Raw genomic sequence first — 26405 nt, 5'->3', positions numbered from 1 at the left:
TATTGATCACACGAACAGCAGCCAGCAGATGATGTGCGTGAAATAGCATTCTCAGTCAATACATGCAGGCCGTAAATAGGTCGTTTCGTCTAGACCGACGCAGAGTGTGAGCACCTCGCGATAAAAATAAATGTAAAGAGATAACAGAATACGGAGCGCTCAGTAGCAGCAGATGAAGTTATCTGATATAATGAATGACGTAGAAAAGCACGCCAGGATAAGGATAAAGAGGATAATTGAGGACTCTGTGATGTCGAAATCAGTGTAAAGTCCTGATACCAATGAACAGTAAGAATCACCGTGACCATCAAGACTCGTTATAAACTAAGATGACTGAGGATCCGTAGGGTGCGTTATGAGCCGAACGGCTCTGCCAGGATGATTTCCCCGTCCTTGTGCGTAAGGACGCGATGACCGTCTACCCACGGGGCCCGCTCTCCTTGGAGGACAGGGGATGGTGGGCTATTGTACCGACATCGCATGTTTGACTTGGCCTCGTAACTGCCACTCTCTCGGGGCATAAAAGGCGTGGACAGCTCTATCGTGCCATGGTAGCGGTCTTGTTTGCTCAAACAGCAACCCATGACTGCAAGGGTACGGTTCAGCACCCACAACTCTCAAGAGGACTGTGCGCAACTTACTGAAGAAGTGAAAGTGATGGAGATGGTACACAAGTGAGGGTCAACCTGCTGTTAGCGATCCAGAAGGCAGGCATATAAATATATGATCGCTCTACTGCAGCCGTTCGGGAATCCGGGATGACAAGCAACGTTGCGAAGGGGGTCTGATCGGCACCGTTCCACGGCTGGTGAGGCTGTGTCAATTTGATGGGAATTATCCAATTCCACAAAGATAGATATACGAAGGGCTTGGCAGGTCCGTTCGCACAAGAAACAGAGATATTTGAAAGGAGATACTGTATGTCATCCCATGCAAATTGAACGCAGGTGAGCAGGAGTGAACAACGCATGTTGTTGAGACCATCATGCTCGAGGAGATCATAGCTCCAACTTGCGCACAGATGGAAAGCTCACGACTACCCCATACTACCGAGGCAGTCCCCTGACACTATGCGGGACTTGAGGAGTTTGTCTCTGTCTATTATGATGACAGCAAAACGAAGATACGGTGACACGCGGTCTGGGGGGCCCTGTAAACGCGCTCATCACGGAGTAATCCGATCACCTGATCGCGTTCTCCAACTGCCCTCCACGTGTGCCGTGTACCGCAGTGTTCTGGACAGTGAGCTCATACATACCCTCCAGGACGAGAACGACTAGCGCGCTGACCGGGGCAGCATTTACATATTCTGCTCGAGATAGCGTTATAACTCGCCATGGCGAGTAGCGCCTTGAAACAAGTGTGTATGTTCTGCCTTGTTCGGGATCCATGACTTCCTCACATCTATCTTGCAGGTGACCTCGACACAGCCGACCCTTCAGGAGGCGCAGACCGCGGCTTTGTTGACCTTGTTGAACCTGAACAACCCTGTCGAATCTCCAAGCACTTCTACTTCCAGTGGGACCAAGGGCGGTTCAGCAGCGAATGCTAAGATCTCAGTGCCCACAGGCCCACCAACATGGAAGATCCTAGTGCTGGACCAGCATACGAAGGATGTTCTTGCGACCGTCTTGCGCGTACAGGATCTTCGTGATGTGGGGGTCACACTCCATGTGTATGATTCTCTCTGAAATGGCATACTACAAGCTGAACTCGTTGCAGACAGCTGCATTCCAACCGCCCGCCACTGCCCGACGTGCCCGCCGTCTACTTCGTGTCGCCAACCCTGACGAACATTAAGCGGATAGCCCAAGACCTCGAGAAAGGCCTCTACGAATCGTTCCATTTCAACTTTGTCGAGCCATTGCCGAGGGCACTGCTAGAGGAACTCGCCGCAGCCGTGGCGCGTGATGGGACCGGTGAACTAGTAGAGCAGGTAAGTCCTGCTAGTCCCACGAGGACTTCTGTGCATGTTAACACCTCCCAATCCATGCAGGTGCTCGATCAGTACTTGTCCTTCATTGCCCCCTCGCCATCCTTGTTCTCCCTGTTGCCACCGCCGGCAGCCCCCTCCGCTTCGACACCAAATGCACCTGCACAGCCAGGTCCCTCACAAACACACTCGACGTATGCCATTCTCAACTCGCCCACCTCTGCTGAGCAACAGATTGAAGAGGAGATCGAGCGGGTAGCAAATGGCTTGTTTAGTGTCGTCGCGACCATGAGTACGTGCCTCTTCCCTTTGGCGCCCCATGCGTCTAAAGTCTCACCAGGACATGTTCCGATCATCCGAAGTCCCAGAGGGAACGCTGCGGAGATGATTGCTAAGAAGTTAGAGACAAAGATTCGGGACGCCATACTATCTGCTGCTCGGTCTCACACGACGTCAATATTCGCTCAGGACTCCTCAGGACTGTCAAATCTGCAACGACCTCGTATGTTTTCAGACCCTTGATTATGAACCCCTTGATAATCCAGGACTGTCAGTCCTACTCATCCTCGACAGAAATGTCGACCTTGTGCCAATGATGGCACACGGGTGGACGTATCAGGCGCTCGCGTCAGACTGTCTGGAAATGAAGCTCAACCGCGTCGTAGTCTCACAGCCACAGAAACGCTCATATGACCTAGACTCGAAGGACTTCTTCTGGGCAAAAAATGCTGCGAATCCGTTCCCTCAAGTTGCCGAAGACATTGACATTGAGCTGAACCGATACAAACAGGATGCTGCGGAAATTACTCGATCGACTGGCGTCAGCGACGTCAACGATATTGCTCAGATGTACGTCCTGCCTAGCGCATTTCCTGAGACTGGACAGGAACTTAACAGGGTGGCAGCGATATGACCGCTAATGCGGCCCACCTCAAGACAGCGATCACAGCGTTGCCCGAATTGACTGCCCGTAAGGCAGTCTTGGACACGCATATGAACATTGCGACTGCGCTACTGGAGGAGATCAAGAGGCGCGGTCTTGATGAACTGTTCAGTACCGAAGAAGCCATCGGCAAGCAGGTGAGCCCTACTTGCATACTCTGTTCAGTTTGATGTCGCAAATACGAGTTGACATGATGTGCTTGGCATCCTAGACAGTGCAAATGATCCTCGAGGCGCTCCGTCATCCCAAGGACAGCACTACGCCCACTCCGCTCGACAAGCTTCGCCTGGTCCTTGTGTTCTACTTGTCATCGCCTGACAATGCCATCTCGAAAGATGATATCGCCGAGCTAGAAAAAGAGTTGAAGGCCGCCGGTGCTGATGTCGCTGCCTTCGAGTATGTCCGGCGGACGCGCGAGATCTCTCGGATGACAATATCGAGTGCTGTTGGGGGCGGTTCGACGCCTGTCCTTGGGGGCAACACGCCCGGCGGTGAGCTGTTCAAGGGGTTTAGTGCGCTCGGAAACAGAGTATGTTCTCATCCCTGTCACCCACTGTCATATACTCGTTGCTGACAGCGCCGCAGCTTACAGATCGTCTGAAGGACGGCGGCCTCGAGAACCTCATTTCTGGTGTGAAGAACTTCCTGCCTGCCAACAAGCTCCTACCTGTGACACGGCTGACTGAGGCGCTGATGGAATCGTCAGCAGCGTCCAATCAGTCGCTGCAGGAGACAGACGACTATCTCTTCCTCGACCCGCGAGCGCCTCGGAATGCGCAGGCCGGGCTCGGTATTTCCGGCGTCAGTGCGCCAAGCAATGGTGCCGGGGCGGGGACTGGCCGTGCCAAACGCATGGCGTTCACGGAGGGAACCGTGTTCGTGGTCGGTGGAGCTGGGTATGTCGAGTACGGCAATCTCGAAGAATGGGCGAAGCGGATGGGCAAGAGGGTTTCGTACGGTGGTACTGAGATTCTGGATCCCGGAGGATTCGTCAAGGTCCTCGAAGCACTTGGGAAGGCGGGCGCCCAAGGCTGAACATACTTACACTTCTTTTCTTACTGTTGTTATGATACCATGGCTCAGCAATCCGCAGCCGTCTACGAGCTTTGGCAAGACGTGAGCTGAGGGGTGCGAGCGGTGGATGCTAAGATACAAACAACATGCATTTATGGATACAGTAATGAATTGTTGGTAGTAACCAAGAGAGAGGGCCGCTACACCGCGAATCCTTCTACTTCTTCCTGTTCTGCATGGTCAGAATCTGGACAATGCGGATGCTGCAAGCAGGTACATCAGAGTAAATCAGGACAATGAATCCAACTGAACTTACAAGATGTTGATCATGTCAAGTTCAAGGCTAATAGCCTCCCGCATGGGGTCGCGAGGAACAGTGCCAGTCTCGGCCATGCGAGCGTGGTGCAGGATCTTTTGCGTACTGAGGATAGTTTGTTAGCACCTGACACCACATGCCATGCCAATGCCTTGGACGTACTCGAACAAAATGAAACCACCGAAAACCGCAAGACCGCCGTATAGTGAAATGGCCTCTGCGACAGCAAGACCACGCATGCCGAGGGGGAGTGCCATGGGAGCCAGCGAGCTGAGGGCAACAACCGTTACGCCAGCCAGCAGGGGACCGCCCATGTACAGGTACTTGTCATTCCTAGATGTCAAAGTGAGATACACTGAGTATTCTTGGATAAAGGACGACTTACGCAGCCGTTGCACCAATGTAGGAAAGAGAGCCGAACACACCCGCAGAATACAGCGCCGCACGAGACAGGATCGCAGGGCTCAGGAAGAACAAGGGGCTCAGAGTCGCAGCTTGACAGACGTTGAATCCCTGACAGCAGCATTAGTTCACGGGGTTATACATAACCTTGGTACCCGAGACACTACTTACCAACCAGAACGCATGCTTCAAGACTTTGTTCTCAGGTGAAGTGTACATAACACCCATCATGGTACCAATGCTGCCAACCAGACTGACACCGAGCACAACCCACGGGTTGGCGGACATGATACGGACTGCAGCGCCAGACTTGAACAGGGAGCGGGCGACCAGGGCAGTCACGCCGAGACCGCCACCAGCGTACATGAAGCTCTCGTGAAGGTACGCCTGCTCGGCTGCAGAAAGTGAATCACGCGTTTCACGGTTGAAGAATGCATTGACTGCGATGATTGTCCCCGCAACAGTAGCCTATGGGGTACCAGCTCGTACCAGCTCAGTAATATCATAGGAGCACTACACCCACCGCCGTGATACCATACCGCCTCCAGGCCTGCGCTTGGGTCGGCCTCACAACAACCGGCGCAGAGTCCGTCAGGAATGTGCGAGATTGGGTCTTGAAGCCAGAGGAAGGAAGGGGGGAAGCACGCCTCTGAAGCGTTGCGAGTACATTGGGGCGTAGCTGACTGAAAGACCGGAAAGATGGGGCCTGAAACCGTCGTGCAGCAACCTGCACGATGAGAGGATTCGACAGTGGCCGTATAGAAGAGACTATACCGACGCGAAACATGTCGTAGCAAGAGCGAGAGGGTGAATAGGTTGGGGAAGGCAGGCAAGCAGGATATATAGCCCGCTCCCGAGCCGCGAACACTCTCGGCATGCGCGTGACATCACTCTCTCACGCGCCCGCAAACCGACCGAATCCCATTCGTCAAGAACATACCAGCAATTTGCTGTAAATACCATAATAAATCAATGCGAGGCTACAGATTATGAGTATACTACACTAGAGGGTCTTCGGCGTGTCCATGACGAGTCTTGTCATTGTAATAGTGGTACTCGTGTAACGTCGACAACGCCGACTTGATTGGACTCGAGAGCCAAAGCCATCCGGTTGATGTTACCCGATTGTTGCCAGTCGATCTCGAAAATTCCGGGCTTTTCGGAGCCTGCGAACCAGGACCATCGTTTTTGCCGTGCCTATGGCAGTCACCGGTCATTATATGAAACATGACGAGAGACGAACCGCGCACCTTCACATCGTAGACATGTAGCCAGCCATCACTGCCTCCGGTCGCGAAGAATCTCGCATCCGGACTAAAAGCGAGAGCGTAAACGTGACGCTTGTGATCTTGAAACACGCGCAAGCATTCGCCCGTCACACTGTCCCACAGACGAGACGTCCCGTCAAACGACGAGCTATGCGCAATAATGTGTTGGTATCATCCAAGCTGCCAAATAGTAACACATACGTTGCGAGTATCTCGTGTTCCCCTTCGGTCGTTATCGGACACCATGCAATTGAGCTGACGGTATTCGTATGGCCGCTCAGTACCACCACGTCGTCATTTGGTGGGCGGGAATACACGACGTCTTCAATGTTCCATATCCGCGCAGTGCGGTCATCAGAACATGACGCGATTCGCGTCCGTGAAGGGCTACACTTGATTTGATTGACTTCCGTGGAATGCCCTCTGCCGATATCAATATACCTGCTCAGTCAGCAGGAATGAAACTCGGGGACAAAACGCAGGCGTACAGTAACGTCTTCGGTGGTGTTGATGACTCCAGACTCATGATCTGAATTTTGCCATCTGCTCCACAACTTGCAAACAAGTCGTCGGTGAGCCAGTCTACATCCAGACAGCAGTCTATCCGACGCAGCTATCAGCGGCTAGCTACATCAGGCAAATATCTTACCCACCTTTGTGGCAATTGAATTGTCGATGTAGTGTCTTCTTCGTGACGTCCCAGACACACGCCGTGCCGTCCAGACTCGCGGTGAGTAACCACTGTCCGTTTTTCGAAAAGCGCGTGGCGAATATGGGTCCCTTCTCATCAACAGTTCCCGACATCTCAGTCTAGTAGTGGCCCATGTCACAGCCGGTACGCCTACCTCATGTTGTGTATGCGAGAAATAGAGTTCGCCGCCGGCGGTGCATACTCGTAGAATCGCGTCGTAGGAACCGATTGCCAGTAGACTGCCGTCTTGCGTCCAATCTAGCGACGTCAGATCTCCTTGTTCCGACTTTGACGAGCATGCGAGGGTCAATGGTGGCCCAATTTTCGGCGGTATTTGTGTAGATGGTGGTCTTGCTTCAGGCACGTTCCAGAGATGTACCACAGTATCCCTCGAGCTGTGCGAGATAATATTCGACATACCCCCGCGATTCACTGAATGAGCGGACTCACCCTGACGCGAGCGTGCTTTTCTTTGCCGGGTTCCATGCGCAAACAAACACCTACTAACAGTTCAAGGCAAACTGCCACAAAGTGAAATTATTTGGACATACCTCAGTTTTGTGCCCCTTCAGCAGACTTACCACGTTGGGGTCTGTTGTGTCATCGGCCGGTCCAGGAGGCCTCCTGACCTTTGGAGGCTTCTTGAGATCTGTGGGTCCCTTATGTACGGAAGAAGCCTCATCAAGCTGCTTTGCTTTGTGGTCATGCTGATCAGATGCCGATTGCAGATACGCGCCCTAAAGACGTATAGAGAGTGACGTACATTCAGCCGTTGAGGAAGCGATGCTGTCAACCTCTGTGTTCTCGTCCGGAGAGGACGATGTTCTTGGTCGCTTTTCTGCGGGTGCTTCGTCTGCTACCGGCGTGCTGGCCTTTCTCTTCACATTGACATCAGTCATTCCATTCGTTCCGTTCGTCGGTGGCTCGAGTGCAGGTGCAGGCTGCTGTGGTGGCTCTGAGGGTAGCATAGCTTCTGAGAGGGGTGGTGGCTGGTCGTAAGTGATTGTGGCGGGGAGCGTAGGGTCGGGGGCGCAGACATGTCGTTCGAGCAAAGTGAACCCGCTCTTGCAGTTCGCGGTCATAACATTGCCCTTCCAGTGGGCCTCAACCTCGGTATAAAGCAATGCTTTGCTGAGCAGCTCTACGAGTTCCCCTCGCGGTATGTGTTTCCCATAGTTCGGGGAGTGTTCCAAGCGGCCCTCCGCGCGTAGCACGAATGCACTGTGCTGGAAACCTGGAGCGAGCGTCAAGTCAGCGGGCGCGCTGAACGATGGGGGGAGTCGATAGCTACCGGAGTCCTGAAAGTAAGCGTGTATGAGGCAGTTGACCGCGTCTGCCGTGATTTGTATGGGCGGTGGCATGTTTGCCACAAGTATAAGGACTGTGAGTGGTGCAAAGGATGAGCGACAGCGGATGGAGAACGAGAGACGGCCGTCTGTATCCATCACGTGCACGTTTCGTGAAGTCCCACGGACGCGTCCGACGCGTCCACGCATCTCTGACGATTTTTTGTCTCCTGCAACCAGTCTGTTGTTTGCCTGTGAATTCCTTCGACCTGTACCTTGAAATCACAATCCGACGCGTTTATTCTCGGGACGTTTCTGGTGCTCTCTTGTTCCATGTCTTTCCCATGTCTCACTGAGGCTCATCGCCGGCTGCAAATAGCGCGGTGCGAACTCTACCGACCTGCTTTTTAAGGAACTCTTGACTCCGTTTATATGTTCACCACTTTCCAATCGCGACATCACCTCTGGGTTCTATCAGTTTAACAGTCAATTCCGTCATAATAGCAAACAATCAATATTGCGCTAGCGGTCATCGTTCATGCACCCGTAGTTTTCTAAATGAATTGTCTGCGACCACAATGGACCCGCTGAACATACCTGGCTATTGTATATATATCAGGAAAATGCTAGATGGTGTGGTGGCCGTGATATCGAATTTCCTTATGGGCGTTCCATATCATGGCCAACATGTTCTCTCAAGACATTGGCAACATTGTACTCAACATACCGGTGGCTACCTGAGAGTTTAGCATCTTGGACTGTCCTGCTGTATGACTTTGCCCTGTCTCTCGTCTTGGGGGTTATGAGGCTTAATGGTACGCGTGTGACCAACGTCAACAGCGATCTCTGTTTATTTGTGTACTCATCAACGAAGCATCCTTTTGCCTCCATTCACCTCGGACGTAGAAGCAATAACCCCTACCCACATATAATTTCCAGCCATGTTCGTGCTGAGAATGTGGTACAATCGTATACGTGCCGAGTGACAAAGGTTGCTGACTGGTGAACTTTAGTCACCGACAGTACGCCTCTCCTCCAACACGCTTTATGTACACTCAAACGCCCCGCGCGCTGAGCATATATGTCATCTTGTTGATCACGTATTCCATTCAATGAAATCGGGCGCTAAGATTTGGAGTGACGAAGTAGATGATCTCGATCGGACGAGATGCCGGATTGCTCAGCTGGATCCATCATCGGCATCCCACATCGTTCCGTATTACACAAAGCTCTCTCGTGTTATGAACCTCGACGAGCTCCTCAACGGCTCTGACGGCGAAGAGGCATACGACGGTCCCGACGCATACATCGACGAGGACGACGCAGAGGAAATGGAGCTGGACGCCGAGGACGTCGCTGAGGAGCAGCAACAAGGCGGCTCGACCGTTGGACAGATTCTGAATGGTAAGTGCTCCGTGCGGGTGTTCGCCGGGCATCCCTGACCCACCGTCGAGTGCAGTGCTTTCTAGCCTTCAGGGGGCGCGACAGACATCAGGAAATACACCCGCAGGCGGGACGCAACAAAATGCGCGGCTTGCCAATCTTACCTTAGACGACCTCCGGCGGCTCCTCGGCCAGATGAATGGCCCAGTGACCGTTGAAGCCACAGATGAGGAAGAGGAGGACGATGACGGTGATGATGAGTATTACTTTGGCTACAACACAGAACCGCACTGGGACCGCTCCAAAGTCTTCCCCGAAGTCAAGGAACCCAAGGAGAAGGGACTTGAACTGCTCACGAGTGGAGAGTTTGGGCGACTCGAGCACCAGTTGAAGTCCCGTATAAGAGATAACAATACAGCGAGTATCCTACTTAATAGAGGAGCACGGCAACGTCCCACTCATAAGGAGGATCTAACCAGTGTAAGCTCGTGCCTCGCTGGTACCCTGTATTCTCTCACCGTGTGCTAGGACTTACTCCCCAATTCAAATGGCACAGCAGTTGCCGAGTATCATGCTAATGCCTATGTAGGGCAATATTCGTCAGGTTCGCCACTTGGCTCGCCGTAATTGGGCCACGCTGACTTTGCCCTTCAAGATTCGTCGTTCTATTACACATGTGCCCGAGGTCAGTTCAGTTATTCGCTGTATGGATAAACTATCCATATTCACATCATACACCAGACTTTCGCTTGCACGTATATGATACCACTGCACCCCTCGTGCCTTATGGGCCCCTTCGTTCACGGATAGAGGACGAGCAGCGATACGGACATGCAACAACCATGAAAGTTATGAAGACGATCAACGCACATCCAGGCCGTTGGACAATCACAGACTCCCATTTGAGTCCGGACAACCAAAGGTACGCCATCGAACGAAGTTGTAGAGTACGTGTGCTGATTGATAATGATGTCATATCGTAGAATGATATATGCGTCCATCGTGAGTTAGCCAGCCCAACGACCGGCATGTAGCTCACCGTGACGCAGTCAAACACGGTCTACATGACGACAACGCTGGATTCCTCGCCGGTACAAATCCCTATCCGATTCGCGGACCGCGTACGCAATCGGAGAAACAATATCTGGGACTACGACGACGAAGATCACTTCGGTATATGGAGCTGCAAGTTCTCTGCTGATGGCAATGAGGTCATTGCTGGGGGCAGCGGAATGATCTTCGGTTCGTTCTTGGCCATCATTTATGAACCTTGCGTGGCTGGATGCGAACGTACCTCATCTAGTGTATGATCTGTTGGCGGACAAGCGGACAGTCAAGATTATGGCACACAACGACGATGTCAACAGCTGTTGCTGGGCAGATACTGCGTCGGGTAACGTGCTGGTCAGTGCTTCGGACGACACTTTCATCAAAGTTTGGTAGGTCATACAATTGTGACCTAGCCTGATCCCCGAATGACGTGTACTCAGGGATCGTCGATCGCTTGGAATGTCCCCTAAGCCTTCAGGTGTACTCATAGGTCACACAGAGGGTATCACCTACGTGTCAGCGAAGGGTGATGGCCGTTACATAATTTCCAACGGCAAAGACCAGGTCCTACGATTATGGGACCTCCGCATGATGCGCACCAATGCCGAATTTGAGTCGGCGGCGCGAAGAAATTATGGTATTGCGCACTTTGACTACCGGTACGTCAGGGTATCGTGTGCACACGTAGTTGTGCATCACTCATCCAGAAACGCTCGCAGAGGCGGCACATACCCGAAACCTCGATTCAAGGCACACAAGGGACTGCAGTGTTATGCAGTATACTGGACATGAAGTCCTACGCACGCTGATCCGATGTCACTTCAGTCCTGCGGAGACAACAGGACAACAGTACATCTATTCCGGGGCCTCCGACGGGCGAATCCACGTATGCCGAACACGCTGTTGTTCTTGAATGTCACTGACATTTGTTTAGATATGGTCGCTCGACGGACGGATCGTGCAAATTCTCGATCGCTCACAAACGTTGCCAATATCGTTCGACCCGTCTGCACCGGACCCACCTTCTCTTGACGGCGTACGGCGCTCGCGAATATGTGTACGCGATGTCAGCTGGCATTCCGATGTGAGCAGTTCGCGCACCTTCTTTGATTGCACGTATGCTAAGGGCGATTCCAGCAACCGATTCTCATGAGCGCCGGATGGGTCGGCGGGCGTTGGAGTGCGCGAGAAGGAAGCGTCATCGCCCGACACGAGGTTTGTTCTCTGGTCCGCTGGTCCAGACAGGCTGATACTCATTTTGATCACAGTGGAAAGGCCTGTCGAAGATGCAGTATTCGCTCCGGGATTATCAGGAGAGGCGGAGGCAGGAGAACGCAGAGCGTGCGGCGCCCGGAGCGAGAGATAGACGGGCAATGCCCGGGGCTTTCGCCAACACGGATGACGAAGACAGTTCCTGAGGGACCCTGTAAGATTTCCTCTGCGTGATGTATTTGTACCTTTGTTGTTATACCGCGCTGTTCACTACCATATGGATCTTGGACCCTTGACATGCTGTGACCACACAGCACACGAGGACATGACCGCGTTCTGCGAAATTCACGAACAGACTGCGCCGCAGACTGGAGCGCCTCCGGCGCTTGTTCCTGATCGGAGTACTTGTACCTTCACCTGTACCGGATAGCTATGCTTGATACCCCTTTGGTGACCGAGTGCAGCGCCCCCCTTCACTGAAGCGATAGCACGGCGCGGCCTCATACTTATAGCATGCAGTTGACTCCAGAGGAGGCAGCGGCAAACACCCAAATCGCACCCATGGACGCCGACCTGAACACATACGGCTTTCCGCCAGGCTACTTCATCGTCCGCTCAGTGGCATCGAATCGCAATCTCGACGTCGAGCTCGGTCTGATAGATGACGGGACGAACGTGATTCTATGGCCGCAGACGGAGACGTCATTGGTGGACTGTGAGTCTCGTCGGTCTCTCCCGTAACGCAGACTCGGACTGAAGGGAAATCCATACAGCCATGCGAGATCCGAGTTGCGACAACCAGGTGCGTCTGAGTATGTTTTGCTCAGGGGGGCATACGCATGACGACAGATTTAGGTCTTCTTCATCGACACAAGTGGTGCGCTCTGCTCCCGCAGCTCCGGACATGCAATAGATGTAGAAGGTCGGCTAAGCCACTGTTCATCAAGGGCGTGTGCGCTGATATGCAACCTTTCAGACGAAAAGCTGGTGGTGCGCCACCGGAGACCAGTCTTCCATCCATTTCCCAACGCATATTCACACCCGCTACCCCGCTTTTCCTATGACCGCCAAACGCAGAACATCACTGTTACTTTCGCCGCTGATCCGGCGTATCCAAGCGATCCTAGGGCTATGGCTACGAGTGCGTGGAAAGAGAAGGTCTTCCTCCTGACCTCTATCCCAGCGCGGAAGCCGCGCACCATCGCCGACGATGCGTCGGCGCTGCTCAATACTGCCCTCGCTACTCCGATGGCATTCTTTGGGTCCTTCGGCAAGCCCTCAAGTGCTACTCCTGAGGATGTCTTCTCCAGCGGAGACATCGATCTGAGGGAGGACGAGATCCTGGAGCAGGATCGGTCGGAGGAGGGCGAGGTAGACGACTCTCCCGACAAGCTGCGTCGGGTCCGCATCGTCGCGCTGACCAAAGAGGAGCTGCATGCCGCAAGCTCAAAGGCGCGCTTCAGACAGCGGTGGAAAGTCATCCCGCTGCTGGCATCGAAGAGTCGCACCAGGTCGTGATTGAGGACCTGAGGTCTTGTCTTCTGCGTTAACACACTACGAATAATGGTCTTTTTGGCTACTGTATCATGGTAATTGTACTTGTACCGCATCCGTATCCCTCCTACTGTTCTCGTTGTGTCATCTCAAAGCTGTTTATTGCTTTTTTCGTCGTTCAATACTCCTTTGAGGTGCTGTGTAATCATTGATCTTGCTCTTTGAATTCAATCGCGACCACATGACCGCGACGAAGAGCGCGTCTCGCACCCGACAGGCGCCTGCTGTGCTATCTCTTCTCAGGATGCGGCAAATTATTAACGACTTCTTCTCGTTGGGGCTTCTTGGCTCTATATATTGCAGAGATAACAGCTTGACCGGTTCACAGACCCTCCCTTCTCCAAAATGCTCTTCAACTTCGCCCTGCTCGCTGTTCTCGTACAAACGGCGTTTGTGCTGGCTCACGAGGAGCAGATCCCACTCGATGATTTTGTGAAACCTGCTGCCGACAACTATGACCCCTTTGACACAGAGCTATGGCTCAAAAAGTACGGGAAACAAGTCGACCAGGTCTTCTCTGGTCCCCTATCGTTCTCGCATCTACCGTACAGTCTATGCCTTGAGGAAACTCAGAAGGACTTTGATATCGCTGTGCTGGGTATGCCCTTTGACACTGGCGTCACATACCGGCCGGGTGCGAGGTTTGGCCCGTATGCCATCCGCTCGGGGAGCAGAAGGCAGAGGGAGTCGCGTGGATATACAATGGCGTGGAAGGTGAACCCGTACGAGCTGGGGTCTAAGATCATAGACTGCGGTGATGTTCGCGTTCTGTACGACCTGTCGCCGTATCCCAAGCTTACGACAGTTTGCTAGGTCCCTGTAAGCCCGTTCGACAATGCCCTGGCCGTAGATCAAATGGAGGTCGCGTACTCTAGCCTTCTGGCAAGACCAATCGTGAGCCAGGACTCTGGCGTCCGCTCGCCCGTCGTCAGCCAGTTCGCAAAAGACGGCAAGGAGCACCCACGCGTCATCACGTACGCTATTCCTGCCATCGGTGCGCAGGACTACTGAACATAACTCTGCTCAGCTTGGGCGGTGATCATACAATTGTGCTCCCGATTCTGCGCTCCCTGAACAAGGTCTATGGCCCTGTATCTGTCATCCATTTCGACGCGCACCTGGACACCTGGCCGTCGTATGCCGGGCAGTCTACCGAACAATCGCGCGTTACGCACGGCACCTTCTTCTACCTCGCCCAGGAGGAGGGCCTCATGACCAATACGAGTATCCACGCCGGGATCCGCTGCAAGCTGTCTGTATGTGATGCCAAGGATTTCGCGTCTGTACGGATCTGTGACATCACTGCGCCCGTTACCAGGGCATAGGCGATATCGAGAACGACGAATCCGTCGGCTTCCAGCTCGTAACATCGGATGACATCGATGATCTTGGTGTTGCGGAGATCATCCGGCGCATACGCGCGCGAGTAGGAGACTCCCCCGTCTACCTCAGGTGAGCAGTCCCGCGCTAAGTTGCACGAACGCGACTCACGTGTAGCCAACAGTCTCGATATTGATGTCATCGGTAAGCACTAGATCACTTCGACATAGCCCCAGCGCATGTTGACGCGCCACCAAGACCCGGGCTTGGCCCCTGCTAGTGCGTACAGAATGTTCACATGCGTCTAGGACCCATCTTAATGCTCACTCTTCGCAGCTGGTACTCCTGAGGCAGGTGGATGGACCACCCGCGAGGTGAAGCGCATCATCCGCGGCCTCGCAGGCCTCAACTTCGTGTGCGTGGCCCTCTTCTCTTAACTCGCATGACCTCTGACAAGCCTGTGCTCTTACAGCGGCGCGGATATCGTCGAAGTTGCGCCTGCCTACGACACCGGTGCGTTCTGATCGAGTGCACGAAGTTACGGGCTATTGACAGTGCCCTGTGTGTGCCGTCCTCGCATTTGCAGCTGAGATCACCGCGATCGCCGCGGCAGACATTGTCCATGACTTCCTCTCTATGTTCGTCACGCAAGAACCGCCGAAGGCACCTGCAGATGCGGGTGCGCTCAGGGATGAGCTGTGACGAAGTGCATCTAGCCTTCTATGAATTTGTGAAACGAAGAAGGGAGAGAAGACTCACCATGAAAGCTAGGAGGGGGATGGCCACTGTGCATCAGCAGTCAAAAGCTTATTTGTACATCTTAGCACACGAATTTCAGGAAGAACACATGGCAAGCTGGGTCAATATCAGTCATACAGCCGTTATTAGGATGCTAGTCGTCCAGCAGGCTTGCGAGTAAAACATCATCACTCACCGTTCAACATCAACGACGATGCATCATTTATTACAAGAATTTCAGACCCTCGTCTTCCGACTGTTTTGTCTGTTTAGAGTCACAGGTATTCGTACAGTGTGTCGTTCCCCGACCTAGTCATACCAGAGCCATCGCTGACCATGACACGTGAATATAAGTGGTGCAAGAGATAGTGTAGTCCGTCAAACACGACAACCGAGCGAGTAGTCACAGCAAAGTAGTCTGCACAGCTAGGAACGGAAAGGAAAGTGGCGTTTGTCCTTCAATGCTTCGTCGCCCACATCCCCGGCGGCTGCGCCGTCGCAGCGTCGTACATCGGCGGGCTGTCCGCGTACTGGTGCTCCCCCTCCGGGATGCCCTCCAGAGGCGACTCGACCAGGTGTGTCGGGGACTGCGCGTGCGCGCCGCCCGCGGACACCTGTGTGTTTATCGGCGCCGGCGTCGGGTTATGTGACGACGCGGCGTACGGGTCGTAGTACGCCGCATCGTTGCCTGCGTACGCTGCGCCCCCGCCAAGCGTATAGCTGCGGTCCTGCGGCGCAGCGCGGCCATAGTATGGGTTCTGCGCGGCGGAGGACGAGGACGTGCCCACCGCGTGCATATAGCCTGATGCGTTGTACGTATTCTCGTCGAACGCTTGCGGCGTGGGCGCAGGCATGGAGTAGTTGCTGGCGTACTGCTGATGCGATGGCGCGCGGTTGTAGTCTACGCAATCCGTCAGAATCGCGGTATTTTTGGGACATGCGTGAGACTTACATGAAGATCCGCCGGCGGTGTGCCCGTACGCATCCGTCGCAGCCGTTGGCTGCTGCGCATGTCCGTACGCAGACGAGAGGTATTGGCCAGTGGCTGCGCCTGCCGCTGCCGCCGCCGCCGCACCAGTGCCCACACCCGCTGCATTACCCCCGTGCGAGTACGCGGACGCGGCATAGCCCGAGCCATCCTGCGTGTGCCCGCTGCCCTGTCTGCGCTGGGTCTGTGGTGGTGACTGCGGAGGATAGATGCTCGAGAGTGCTGGCGATGTATTCGGGTTGTAATATGCGTCAACCGCGCGAGTGCCGGGAGGTGCCTGGGAGTACCCTCCAGGGAACTGCGCGCGCGTCTGGCTGGGCTGGCGACGGTACGTGCCCACGCCTGCGTTCTGCACCTCGCCCAGTGGGACGATCTTGTCTCCGTCCTCGACGTAGTCCTCATCGGCCGCACGCGTGAGGGGCTGCATCTGCTCGAGTTCCTGGAAGGCTGGGAGACCGATCTCGCCCTGCTTTTGGCGTGCCTTGCGGTCCGCCTCAGCCTTGACGGCATCAAGACGCATCTGTTCCCCATAGCCATTATCGCCCGACGGGCCATTGCGGGAGAAACGGTCGGGCCGCCTGCGAATGCAGCAGCGACCGATCCCGTAGAAGCAGCCAGCAAAGAAGAGCAGGATCCAGGCGGCAAGAGTGAGCCAGATGCCGATACCCATGCTCGCCGAACCGCCCTTCACAGCGTTGATACGCGACTTGGTGACGAAGAAGAGGACGAGGTCAAATATAAAGGCTACCATGGCGACAGCGGCCGCAAAGCCAGAGATGAAGGAGCTGCAGTAGGCCATGGACACCTCGCGAACGTGCGCGAGGAGGCCGAAGAAGGCTGAGAGAGCAGCAAGTACGAGGGCAACGATGTGTAGGACGAGGGCATAAGTGACCCATTTGACAAGAACGTTGGGAATTTGAATGGGAAGATCGTCTCCGAGCAGAGCGTTCACGTCTAGTATGGCAACGATGAAGAGAAGTGAGATGGGTTTTGGCGACGGACTCACTGAGCTCGTAGCCCACCGAGGGTTTTGAACATGTTGTGCCGTTGGATAGGTTCAAGCAATAGCCCAGAGTGCCAAAGGTAATAGATCCATTTATGTTTTCAACACTGAGGGAGGCCTTCAGGAAGAAGATGGACTTGATATATGGAACGGAGAAAGTGACGACGGCAAGGAGGCCAGTTGCAACAAGAGTGACCAGAAAACCTGGGGTCGCGGGACGGATGAAACTCATCACGAGAAGATAATGAAGCAGGAGTGCATGCGACGGCGAGGCGGGTATTTAGCGAGAACTGGTGGACACGGGCTGTCCGGTGGGAAGGCAGTGTCCGCGACGCACAGAATTATCGTTCCGACTGCAACCCCGGGGTCCTCGTGACTACCGTCACCCCTCTCTTACGTAACAACCGCAGGGCAATGGAGGTGCAAACATGCTCTGCAGAACAGCGTCGTTCTGCGTACCGTACACACTCGCCATCAGCGCGGTCATGCAATGATCCAGGAAGAAACAACCCTGATCGATTGTGAAGAGCTCCTCGTCGGACACCAAATAAGGAAAAGGTGGTACCATAAGGGGAAGGTACTCGACGCCACCTAAATCTCTTGCTGTGGCAAGAGCATGCCCTTCTCCCTCGCCTTGTTGAGTCAATGCACGTGATTGGGACCTCGCAACGAGCTCTTCCACTTTAGCATGTGAGCATGCAAGAGGGCGTCACGCTACATCGTAACGGAGTGCCAGGTGAGCAAAACGGACCCCAGCATGACGGCCATAGGCTCGGCCCATTCCTGTCTCCAAACGCTCTGTCAGAGTGCATAGCGCAAGACACAAACGCACAGCAAGAGTTCAACGTCAAGTTTTTTTGCGTCCTGCCGTTTTACCCGGAAGTTCCCAATATCATGGCTTTTCACATGTTTGTAAGGGCCCATCGGTTCCTTCTGGCCGATCGCATCGCAGAGCATCTGCAAGTCCGGTACTTACAGCACATACAGTCATAGTCCACGTTCCCAAATCGGCGAAGAAATCCCAATTCTAGACTCTACGGATGCTCCCACCAGAGAATGCAAGACCCATGCATCGTCTCCCCCAAGCAGTTCGGATATTCCTTCTCCACAGTCCTATCCAGTACGAACCCATTCTTCTCGAATACGCGTACACTCCCGATGTTGCCTATGCGCACTTCTGTACGGATTCGTCGAACCCCCATCCTCGGGATCGCCCAGGCAGACAGCAGCGTGCGTAGAGCCATCGTCATGATGCCCCTGCCGTGATGCGAACTCGCAAGGTAATCTGGTCGTCGTACGGTCAGATCAGATCGTACAGTGCCACAGAGATTGATCTTCTACATACACGCTACGCACCAGACCAGCGCAGGATCGCCTACTGGTCTCCGCGCGTTCTCCTCTGAGAGTCGTAGTCGCTCCTCGGGAGCCTCGTGCGGGTATGTGCACCTGCGGAACGCGATGTCGCCGAGATAGACTTCACTGCCATCCTCCTTGATCTCTCTCAAAATCCGCACCGGACAGTCTCCAACAACCTTGAGAGGCGCCTCCGGATCCTTCGCGCTCGCCTCACGGAGCTCACGCAGGATCGCGTCCGACTCCTCTATGACGCTGGACACCCAGCTTTCGGCATGCGATGGGGTGTACGGGTACGGCGGGCCTCCCAGCCATCTGACAACGCCGGGGTCGTTCAGAATAGGCACGGTGAATGCAGCATCACCCGGCCGGTGCGGTGTAAGTATGATGTTCTCGAGAGGGCTGCCCAGGCGTAGATATGGTTCGCCCGTGGCAGGGTTCACCTGTAGAGGATGCAGTTGGGAGTGAGACATCTTGATGATGGGGGCATCCTCGCCAGGTCGCAAGGAGTATAAATGGTTGAGGTCGAGTCAGATCGAGTCAACTGCGCTCTGTCAATACTACATCAAAAAGATAGGTTCAACGGCGCTATACGAAGTCCTTCGGGACCGGATGTACACAGCAGCGGCTGGTATAGGGACATTGCCGATATAGACGAAAAAACATGCCCAGCAGTCGCGTGGAAAATCAGCGGCAAGTGTCGCCGCGCGAGAACGACTGAGGACGACGAAGAAAAGCACGTCTAACAGAAATCAGACTGGCCTCTGCACAATTTCGCGGAGCGTGAAGTCGACGGAGAGTCAGAGACGCGTCTCGAGGCGCGCACGTGATGTTAAATGGGCAAGCCTGCCCTTAAGTGATCGATAAGCCGGAAGAGTTGCGGGTCCTGCAAAAGTTTGCTATTCCACCGAGCTGTGCAGCCCAGGTTTGCCTGCGACGACTCCGCCTCCTCCCCCTTTGCATAGCGATCTCCCTCGAGGAAATCGCCAAATCCCTCATACTCCTTTTTCCTATTTCATTAACTTGTAAAATCTAGTCACCATGGTGTAAGTATCGGCGATTCTCCGCTTGACCCTTTCTCGGTCCTGATTTTTTCCTGCTTCTTCTCGATGACAGTAACTTCACCATGGGTGAGTAATCCCTGCGTGCGTTAACGCTCTAAGGGATGCTGAGGGCATGCTTTACAGCCCAGATTCGGGAACTTATGGACCGCCCGACCAACATCCGTAACATGAGTGTTATCGCTCACGGTGAGTCCTTCTTGTGAGTTCTTTATTCCGGTACAGGTCCTCCTAATCGTGCGCTTGCAGTCGATCACGGAAAGTCGACGCTCACGGACTCGTTGGTCTCGAAGGCCGGTATCATTGCGAACTCGAAGGCTGGAGACATGCGTTTCACGGACACGCGAGATGACGAAAAGGAGCGCGGTATCACCATCAAGTCTACCGCCATTTCCATGTACTTCGAGGTCGACAAGGAAGACTTGAGTGCCATTAAGCAGAAAACCGAGGGTGCGCGCTTTCCTCGGATGTTGTGCCTCATGTATCTGACAAATCTCCGTAGGTAACGAGTTCCTGATCAACTTGATCGATTCTCCGGGGCACGTTGACTTCTCTTCGGAAGTCACGGCCGCTCTCCGTGTCACCGATGGTGCCTTGGTCGTCGTCGACTGTGTTGAGGGTGTCTGTGTGCAGACGGAGACCGTGCTCCGTCAGGCGCTCACTGAGCGTATCAAGCCCGTCGTGGTTATCAACAAGGTTGACCGTGCTCTCCTCGAGTTGCAGGTCGACAAGGAGGAGCTCTTCCAGTCCTTCCGTCGCACCATCGAAAACGTGAACGTCATCATCTCGACGTACCACGACGCCGCTCTTGGCGACGTCCAGGTCTACCCCGAAAAGGGTACCGTCGCTTTCGGTTCTGGTCTGCACGGATGGGGCTTCACTCTCCGTCAGTTCGCGAACAGATACTCGAAGAAGTTCGGTGTCGACAAGGAGAAGATGATGGCCAAGCTCTGGGGCGACAACTACTTCAACCCTACCACCCGCAAGTGGACCACCAAGGACACCGACAACGACGGCAAGCAACTCGAGCGTGCCTTCAACATGTTCGTGCTCGACCCGATCTTCAAGATCTTCGACGCCGTCATGAACTTCAAGAAGGATGCCATTGGTCCCATGCTTGAAAAGCTCGACATCAAGCTGGCTCAGGAGGAGCGTGACCTCGAAGGCAAGGCCCTCCTGAAGGTCGTCATGCGCAAGTTTTTGCCCGCTGGTGACTCCATGTTGGAGATGATTGTCATCAACCTCCCCTCGCCCAAGACCGCGCAGCGCTACCGTGTCGAGACCCTCTACGAGGGCCCCATGGACGATGAGTCCGCCATCGGTATCCGCGAGTGTAACCCTGAGGCTCCTCTCGTCCTGTACGTGTCAAAGATGGTGCCGACGTCCGACAAGGGTCGTTTCTACGCCTTCGGTCGTGTCTTCTCCGGTACCGTCCGCGCCGGCCCCAAGATCCGTATCCAGGGCCCCAACTACGTCCCGGGCAAGAAGGATGACTTGTTTGTCAAGGCGGTGCAGCGCACCGTCCTCATGATGGGACGTTACGTCGAGCCCATTGAGGACTGCCCGGCTGGTAACATCGTCGGTCTCATCGGTATCGACCAGTTCCTGCTCAAGAGCGGTACTCTCACGTCGTCCGAGACCGCGCACAACATGAGGGTCATGAGGTTCTCCGTGTCCCCTGTCGTGCAGGTCGCCGTCGAGGTCAAGAACGCTGCGGATCTGCCAAAGCTTGTCGAGGGTCTCAAGCGTCTCTCGAAGTCCGACCCGTGTGTCCAGGCATGGATCTCCGAGACTGGTGAGCACATCGTCGCCGGTGCTGGTGAGCTCCACTTGGAGATTTGTTTGAAGGTATGTAGTCCCTTGTCGTCTCATGTGCTCGCAATCTCACTGTATGCGCTCTCCCAGGATCTCCAAGAGGACCACGCTGGTGTCCCCCTGAAGATCTCGGACCCTGTCGTCCCCTACCGTGAGACTGTCAAGACCGAGTCTTCGATCGTCGCTCTGTCCAAGTCGCAGAACAAGCACAACCGTCTCTACGTGAAGGCGATGCCCATCGATGAGGAGCTCACGCTCGCCATCGAGGCTGGCAAGGTCAACTCGCGCGACGACTACAAGATCCGTGCGCGCCTCCTCGCGGATGAGTACGGTTGGGACGTGACGGACGCGCGTAAGATCTGGTGTTTCGGCCCGGACACGACTGGCCCGAACATGCTTGTCGACGTGACGAAGGGTGTGCAGTACCTGAACGAGATCAAGGACTCGTGTGTGGCTGCGTTCCAGTGGGCGACGAAGGAGGGTGTCTGTGCGGAGGAGAACATGCGTGGTGTCCGCGTGAACGTGCTCGATGTCACGCTGCACACGGACGCGATCCACCGTGGTGGAGGACAGATCATCCCGACATGTCGTCGTGTCTGCTACGCCGCATGTTTGCTCGCGACGCCAGGTCTGCAGGAGCCCGTCTACCTTGGTACGCATCTGCACTTCGCTTTCTGCGCCTCTGGCGGAGCTGACGTCGCGTCGTGCAGTTGAGATCCAGTGCCCCGAGAACGCGATCGGCGGTATCTACAGTGTGCTCAACAAGCGCCGTGGCCAGGTGTTCAGCGAGGAGCAGCGTGTCGGCACGCCGATGTTCACGGTCAAGGCGTACCTGCCCGTCATGGAGTCGTTCGGCTTCAACGGCGAGCTCCGCTCACAAACCGGTGGCCAGGCGTTCCCGCAGAGCGTGATGGACCACTGGGAGCTGATGAACGGCTCGCCGCTCGACAAGGGCAGCAAGCTCGAGGAGCTGGTGAGGAATATCCGAGTACGCAAGGGTCTCAAGGTCAGTGCCGCTCGTTTGTCTGGCGATCCGCTTGTACTGATACTGATTGGCGGCGTGATTTACAGCCCGATATCCCGTCTCTCGACACGTACTACGACAAGTTGTAAGGTGTCCGTCGCCGCAGAAGCAAACCATCCTGTGTCATTACGGTGTTCCACGAGTTTCCTGTCAGCATTAGCCCGCACGATGTTGTATCCCTTTGACGATCCTTTCAATGCATTTTTTCTCTCTTCGTGTATTGCTATCGTGGGACTGATGTGATTTATATGCTGTTGTCCGCTGCCCCACTGGCTGAATTGCATATTTATGAGGCGAGGGTCCCGCATGAAAGTAGTACGCACGCGCTATACAAATATATACACGCACATTCTCCATCTATTGTGTGCTTTGAACAGGCCGGTCTATGAGACAGGCTGGCGCGTGTGATGGCCAGAATTCTATAACATTACACTGCATGCTCTAGAGTACACCGCGACGTCAGCTGCGGCCGAACAGCGCTTGTTCGAGGAGCCTGCCATAGTCGTTCGCGCCGCGTGTCCACAGAGAGAACCAGATGGGACTGAAGAGGAGGCCGCAGGCGCAGCCGGCTGCCACTTGGGGCCAGGTGTGGTGGCCGAGCCATGTACGGGAGACGGCGATGGTGGCGGCCCAGGGGAGGACGACGGCGGGCGGGACGATGCGCGTCGCCAGGGAGTCGGGGAGCGAGGGGAGGATTGGGAGGCAGAGGCAGGCGAGGGTGATGTACGCTGCGTAGAATGTGATTGTGGCGGAGTGCGTGCTGGGCATGCTATTGGGGCGACTCAGCACTCGACGGTGTCGCGCCAGAGCAATAAGAAGGCGTGATACCCGTAAGACGTCTTGCGCTTGCCGCGGATGGTCGCGACGGGGCGGGGCTGGCGCACGAGCCTCTTGACGACTTTGACGGTGAGGGAGCACACGACGGCGCCGGCCGCAAAGTAGGCGACGGCGGAGGATCGTGTGTAGAGGAGGACGCTGGCAGTGAGACCCGTGACGACGGCATTTGTCTGTGGACGGGGGGATTGAGAGGGCGCGTGGCAAGAGTGGACGCAGCGACTGACCTTGTCGAGGAAGCGCATCCACCAGGCGTTCGCAAAGTCCGGCTCGCCGCGCATGGCGAAAGAGGGAGAGCGTGCTGATGCGGGCGTGCTGATGTCACTAGGGGTCGCAGTGCACCCACCTTTTTTGGTAGGTCTTTCCAACCCCGACTGATCCCTCAGCCACCTGCGATCGACGCGACCCCGCCAATGTTATGCCATGATGTGTTGAGCTTGTGTTATATTGGGCCAATGATGCGGCCTTTGTACAAGGCTCTAAGGTATCCAAGGAATGATCTAGACAACTGTGACTGCCTGCAATCGCAACATATGAGCTGATTGTAGTATATTCTTGAAGTATGAAGATTGTTTTTTAGAATACATCTGTGTCGGATTCTTGACATCCGCGGTCGCGATCCGCGCTCCCTACGTCAATCCGATACCGTAGCTCATTCTCTGTCTACCTCCACGTGATACCTACTCTACATACTTATACCTCGCTCCCCCACTCCCCACTTCTCTCCTCAGTTGTTGTACCACTACGACTGAGGTATGTTCGTCTCGCCTTTTCCCCCCGTACCAGTACTGATTCGAAATTGTAGACTTACTCGATTCGGTACAGTTCCTAAAACCTGTGGTCCACTCTAATACAAGCTCAACACGTCGCGTCGATCGCGGATGGCTGAGGGAGCAGTCAGGGTTGGAAATACCGGTGGGCGCTCTGCGAATGAACGAGCGAGCGACAAGAATTGAGCACCCCTCCTCCTGCGGCTGCTCGGCGGCCAGCGAGATGTGCGTCGATCGTAATCGAGATCGCAGGCTGCGGAGGTGCGCACGTGGACGGCAGAGGACATATTCGATCGGCAACTGGCAAGCCGTGGCGAGGCGTTCTGCCGCAGGCGGTCTGCGCCCTCAGCTGGCCCGAAGCAGCGCGGTCTCTCTCTCTGTCTCTCCGTTCTCACCCCGCCCCGCACCGCAGCGCAATCCAAGCGCTCCTGCCCGGCGTCCTCTCGTTCCGTCCTCCACTCTTTGTCCCCGTACCTCACCATGCTCGTGTCCCTCGCATGTATAACGCAGGTCGTTCTCCTTCTGCTCCTCGTCCCCAAGTCTGCTGCGCATGCACTTGCTGTCACACGTGCTACTCCGTCCACCTGCAACGGCTACTCCCAGGTGAGTTCAAGGTGCACGCGGGACGTCCGTATTCCGCTCACAGCGCGCAGCTCTGTGACCGCTCGTACGGAAATGTCACCTTTGTCGGAGCTCACGACTCGTACGCTGTCTCGTCTACGAACCGTAAGCCCACTCGTTGCTCGCGCGAACGCACATCTCACGCACGGCTTCAGTCGCCGCTAACCAGGATTACAATGGTGAGCATTATTCCCCACCAGTGCTGCGAGTCCTGACCCATGTGTGTCCAGTCACACAGCAACTGAAGGATGGTGTCAGAATGTTGCAGCTCCAAGCACACAACCAGAGCGGTGTCATCCAGCTCTGCCACACCTCTTGCGTATGTCCCGGGCATAGGCTAGAGCCTCAGCGGTGCTGACCCAGTGCACAGGGCTTGCTGAACGGTGGTACCCTTGCCAACTATTTGAACAGCGGTATGCCATGCCGTCCGTGTGATTCGTCTGCCCGCGTCTCACTATCTTGCCAGTTAAATCCTGGATGGACGAGAACCCTAATGAAGGTGCGTGACGGCAGGCGTCCCGCACAAATTTGATATCCTATCACCGTTCGTGTTTCAGTGGTCTCGATGCTCATCGTCAACTCGTACGACAACATTCTCCCGGCGGCCTACGCGACTGTCTTCTCCGACGCCGGTCTCGACTCCGTGGCCTATGCGCCCACCAACGCGACAGTTGCGGCGAGCGCATGGCCCACGCTGGGAGACATGATCAGCTCCGGGAAGCGGCTCGTCGTCTTCCTCACGACACGGGCCGACTACCAGGAAGTGCCCTACCTGATTGACGGTATGCCCTTCCCCTCTATCCGCTGTCTGTCTCGTTGCGCTCACGTCCCACGGGTCTGCCGCAGAGTTCACGAACATCTGGGAGACGGCATACGACGTGACGACGACGTTTGACTGCGCGGTGAACCGCACGAACGGCAACTCGAACACGCAGATGTACCTGATCAACCACTTCCTGGACATAGACCTCGGGCTGGGCCTCCTCATGCCGGACAAGGACGCGGCGGCCGCGACGAACGGCGTGTCTGGTGCGAACTCGCTGGGGCAGCAGGCCGCGACGTGCGTGTCCGACTACCACCGGAGCCCGAACTTCATGCTCGTCGATGTGCGTGTCCTCCGCGCGCAGCTCGCTGCGTGGAAAATAAAAACTCACCCATTATATGTGCTGCCAGTTCTACGAGTATGGAAACGGCTCCGTCTTCCAGGTTGCGGCAACCGCGAACGGCGTGACCTACAGCCCGTCGACGCCCATCGCCCAGGCTGGCGGCAGCTCCAGCAGCAGCTCGGCGACGACCGGCGGTGCTCTCCCCTTCATGCGGGTCACCCCCGCCCAACTCGGCGCGTCGTTCGCTGTGACCGCGGGCGTATTCCTCGGCGCGCTGAGTGTCCTCTAAACGATCCGCAGCAAAAGCGATCTCGTTGATCCGTGTTCACTGGCAGGATCTGTGCTCACTGACAGGATCTGATGCCCCATCTTCAAGTTCGTGCCTGGACTGCTTTGCATCTGCTCTCCATCTTCATCTCCATCTCTATCAACACCAACACCTACCACTTCCATCTTAGGACACTCACAGACTATTCACGGACCCATCTACATCTATCTACGTGTAGCATTGCATAATAGCATTAGGACTTGCGTACAGCCTACAGGACTCATCGGGGGTGCTCACATGGGAATTAAATTCAATCTACTTATGGTCGCTCTACCCGATTTACGCGATCTATGAGGCGTCCCATTCCGCGTGTGTATGGCGACGACCTGCTTGCTCTGCAGACGATCAAACTTTCAAGGCTCACGTGGATCCGGAGAGCGTGATGGCTTGAC

At 55.1% G+C, this 26405-nt stretch overlaps 11 protein-coding genes across 11 annotated transcripts; 5 read left to right on the top strand and 6 right to left on the bottom strand.

Moving 5' to 3' along the window:
• Positions 1-20: 20 nt before the first annotated feature.
• Positions 21-586, bottom strand: POSPLADRAFT_1037780 (hypothetical protein; the record flags this gene model as incomplete). Its single annotated transcript, XM_024477265.1, has 2 exons — positions 21-245; positions 300-586. A coding segment is annotated over one exon (233 nt), but the record flags the coding sequence as incomplete, so codon positions are not given.
• POSPLADRAFT_1068274 (hypothetical protein) lies at positions 583-3911 on the top strand (the record flags this gene model as incomplete). The annotated part of the gene is made up of 11 exons (XM_024482290.1): positions 583-674; positions 742-808; positions 877-918; positions 1416-1675; positions 1723-1936; positions 1997-2225; positions 2274-2435; positions 2479-2782; positions 2839-3013; positions 3088-3405; positions 3462-3911. The coding sequence occupies 11 exons, from the start codon at positions 583-585 to the stop codon at positions 3909-3911; spliced, it is 2313 nt and encodes a 770-aa protein (XP_024343696.1).
• A 107-nt stretch (positions 3912-4018) lies between these two features.
• POSPLADRAFT_1037778 (hypothetical protein) lies at positions 4019-5426 on the bottom strand. The gene is made up of 6 exons (XM_024477264.1): positions 5132-5426; positions 4780-5076; positions 4592-4719; positions 4369-4539; positions 4207-4311; positions 4019-4153 (listed from the first exon to the last, which is right to left on the bottom strand). Exons 1-6 carry the CDS (start codon positions 5393-5395, stop codon positions 4108-4110), a joined length of 1011 nt encoding a protein of 336 aa, XP_024343695.1. The 5' UTR covers positions 5396-5426; the 3' UTR covers positions 4019-4107.
• Positions 5427-5534: 108 nt separating this feature from the next.
• Positions 5535-7475, bottom strand: POSPLADRAFT_1164147 (hypothetical protein). Its single transcript, XM_024487806.1, has 9 exons — positions 7313-7475; positions 7119-7261; positions 7018-7067; positions 6722-6962; positions 6530-6656; positions 6365-6476; positions 6078-6299; positions 5859-6024; positions 5535-5805 (listed from the first exon to the last, which is right to left on the bottom strand). Exons 1-9 carry the CDS (start codon positions 7464-7466, stop codon positions 5647-5649), a joined length of 1374 nt encoding a protein of 457 aa, XP_024343694.1. The 5' UTR covers positions 7467-7475; the 3' UTR covers positions 5535-5646.
• A 1490-nt stretch (positions 7476-8965) lies between these two features.
• POSPLADRAFT_1042203 (hypothetical protein) lies at positions 8966-13016 on the top strand (the record flags this gene model as incomplete). The annotated part of the gene is made up of 17 exons (XM_024478062.1): positions 8966-9257; positions 9364-9716; positions 9765-9840; positions 9892-9921; positions 9978-10158; positions 10220-10238; positions 10271-10478; positions 10540-10675; positions 10727-10900; positions 11037-11172; positions 11221-11370; positions 11424-11501; positions 11555-11696; positions 12028-12213; positions 12272-12300; positions 12354-12375; positions 12475-13016. The coding sequence occupies 17 exons, from the start codon at positions 8966-8968 to the stop codon at positions 13014-13016; spliced, it is 2754 nt and encodes a 917-aa protein (XP_024343693.1).
• Positions 13017-13397: 381 nt separating this feature from the next.
• POSPLADRAFT_1042202 (hypothetical protein) lies at positions 13398-15074 on the top strand (the record flags this gene model as incomplete). Its single annotated transcript, XM_024478061.1, has 9 exons — positions 13398-13811; positions 13866-14026; positions 14080-14308; positions 14371-14504; positions 14557-14576; positions 14631-14651; positions 14709-14787; positions 14845-14885; positions 14959-15074. The coding sequence occupies 9 exons, from the start codon at positions 13398-13400 to the stop codon at positions 15072-15074; spliced, it is 1215 nt and encodes a 404-aa protein (XP_024343692.1).
• A 494-nt stretch (positions 15075-15568) lies between these two features.
• Positions 15569-17333, bottom strand: POSPLADRAFT_1051064 (hypothetical protein; the record flags this gene model as incomplete). Its single annotated transcript, XM_024480114.1, has 3 exons — positions 15569-16011; positions 16063-17052; positions 17105-17333. 3 exons carry the CDS (start codon positions 17331-17333, stop codon positions 15569-15571), a joined length of 1662 nt encoding a protein of 553 aa, XP_024343691.1.
• A 677-nt stretch (positions 17334-18010) lies between these two features.
• On the bottom strand, positions 18011-18927 carry POSPLADRAFT_1072079 (hypothetical protein; the record flags this gene model as incomplete). Its single annotated transcript, XM_024482480.1, has 2 exons — positions 18011-18386; positions 18447-18927. The coding sequence occupies 2 exons, from the start codon at positions 18925-18927 to the stop codon at positions 18136-18138; spliced, it is 732 nt and encodes a 243-aa protein (XP_024343690.1). The 3' UTR covers positions 18011-18135.
• A 437-nt stretch (positions 18928-19364) lies between these two features.
• On the top strand, positions 19365-22573 carry POSPLADRAFT_1175599 (hypothetical protein). The gene is made up of 8 exons (XM_024488366.1): positions 19365-19500; positions 19571-19584; positions 19642-19704; positions 19765-19965; positions 20018-21363; positions 21421-21982; positions 22041-22336; positions 22402-22573. The coding sequence occupies exons 1-8, from the start codon at positions 19496-19498 to the stop codon at positions 22441-22443; spliced, it is 2529 nt and encodes an 842-aa protein (XP_024343689.1). The 5' UTR covers positions 19365-19495; the 3' UTR covers positions 22444-22573.
• A 240-nt stretch (positions 22574-22813) lies between these two features.
• POSPLADRAFT_1051061 (hypothetical protein) lies at positions 22814-23469 on the bottom strand (the record flags this gene model as incomplete). Its single annotated transcript, XM_024480113.1, has 3 exons — positions 22814-23123; positions 23183-23361; positions 23416-23469. 3 exons carry the CDS (start codon positions 23467-23469, stop codon positions 22814-22816), a joined length of 543 nt encoding a protein of 180 aa, XP_024343688.1.
• An 878-nt stretch (positions 23470-24347) lies between these two features.
• Positions 24348-26285, top strand: POSPLADRAFT_1068270 (hypothetical protein). The gene is made up of 9 exons (XM_024482289.1): positions 24348-24561; positions 24612-24684; positions 24735-24758; positions 24810-24898; positions 24950-24992; positions 25046-25078; positions 25137-25361; positions 25426-25685; positions 25753-26285. The coding sequence occupies exons 1-9, from the start codon at positions 24439-24441 to the stop codon at positions 25972-25974; spliced, it is 1092 nt and encodes a 363-aa protein (XP_024343687.1). The 5' UTR covers positions 24348-24438; the 3' UTR covers positions 25975-26285.
• The last annotated feature ends 120 nt before the right edge of the window (positions 26286-26405 follow it).

The sequence above is a fragment of the Postia placenta genome, assembly GCF_002117355.1.
Source record: "Postia placenta MAD-698-R-SB12 unplaced genomic scaffold POSPLAscaffold_1, whole genome shotgun sequence".
Lineage (NCBI taxonomy): Eukaryota > Fungi > Basidiomycota > Agaricomycetes > Polyporales > Adustoporiaceae > Rhodonia > Rhodonia placenta.
Note: the sequence above shows the minus strand (reverse complement) of the source record. Positions and strands in the feature narration are given on the sequence as shown.

Coding starts and splice junctions, on each gene's coding strand:
- POSPLADRAFT_1037778 (XM_024477264.1), bottom strand. CDS start 5,395: ATGTTTCGCGTCGGTATAGTCTCTTCTATACGGCCACTGTCGAATCCT. Junction 4,720..4,779: donor TGAAGCATGCGTTCTGGTTG/GTAAGTAGTGTC, acceptor TGCTGCTGTCAG/GGATTCAACGTCTGTCAAGC. Junction 4,540..4,591: donor TACATTGGTGCAACGGCTGC/GTAAGTCGTCCT, acceptor TTTGACATCTAG/GAATGACAAGTACCTGTACA.
- POSPLADRAFT_1068270 (XM_024482289.1), top strand. CDS start 24,439: ATGCTCGTGTCCCTCGCATGTATAACGCAGGTCGTTCTCCTTCTGCTC. Junction 24,993..25,045: donor TGCCAACTATTTGAACAGCG/GTATGCCATGCC, acceptor CTATCTTGCCAG/TTAAATCCTGGATGGACGAG. Junction 25,686..25,752: donor CGAACTTCATGCTCGTCGAT/GTGCGTGTCCTC, acceptor ATGTGCTGCCAG/TTCTACGAGTATGGAAACGG.
- POSPLADRAFT_1175599 (XM_024488366.1), top strand. Junction 19,705..19,764: donor CATGAGTGTTATCGCTCACG/GTGAGTCCTTCT, acceptor GTGCGCTTGCAG/TCGATCACGGAAAGTCGACG. Junction 22,337..22,401: donor GAGTACGCAAGGGTCTCAAG/GTCAGTGCCGCT, acceptor CGTGATTTACAG/CCCGATATCCCGTCTCTCGA.
- POSPLADRAFT_1164147 (XM_024487806.1), bottom strand. CDS start 7,466: ATGACTGATGTCAATGTGAAGAGAAAGGCCAGCACGCCGGTAGCAGAC. Junction 6,963..7,017: donor AAAAGCACGCTCGCGTCAGG/GTGAGTCCGCTC, acceptor TATCTCGCACAG/CTCGAGGGATACTGTGGTAC. Junction 5,806..5,858: donor TACATGTCTACGATGTGAAG/GTGCGCGGTTCG, acceptor TGACTGCCATAG/GCACGGCAAAAACGATGGTC.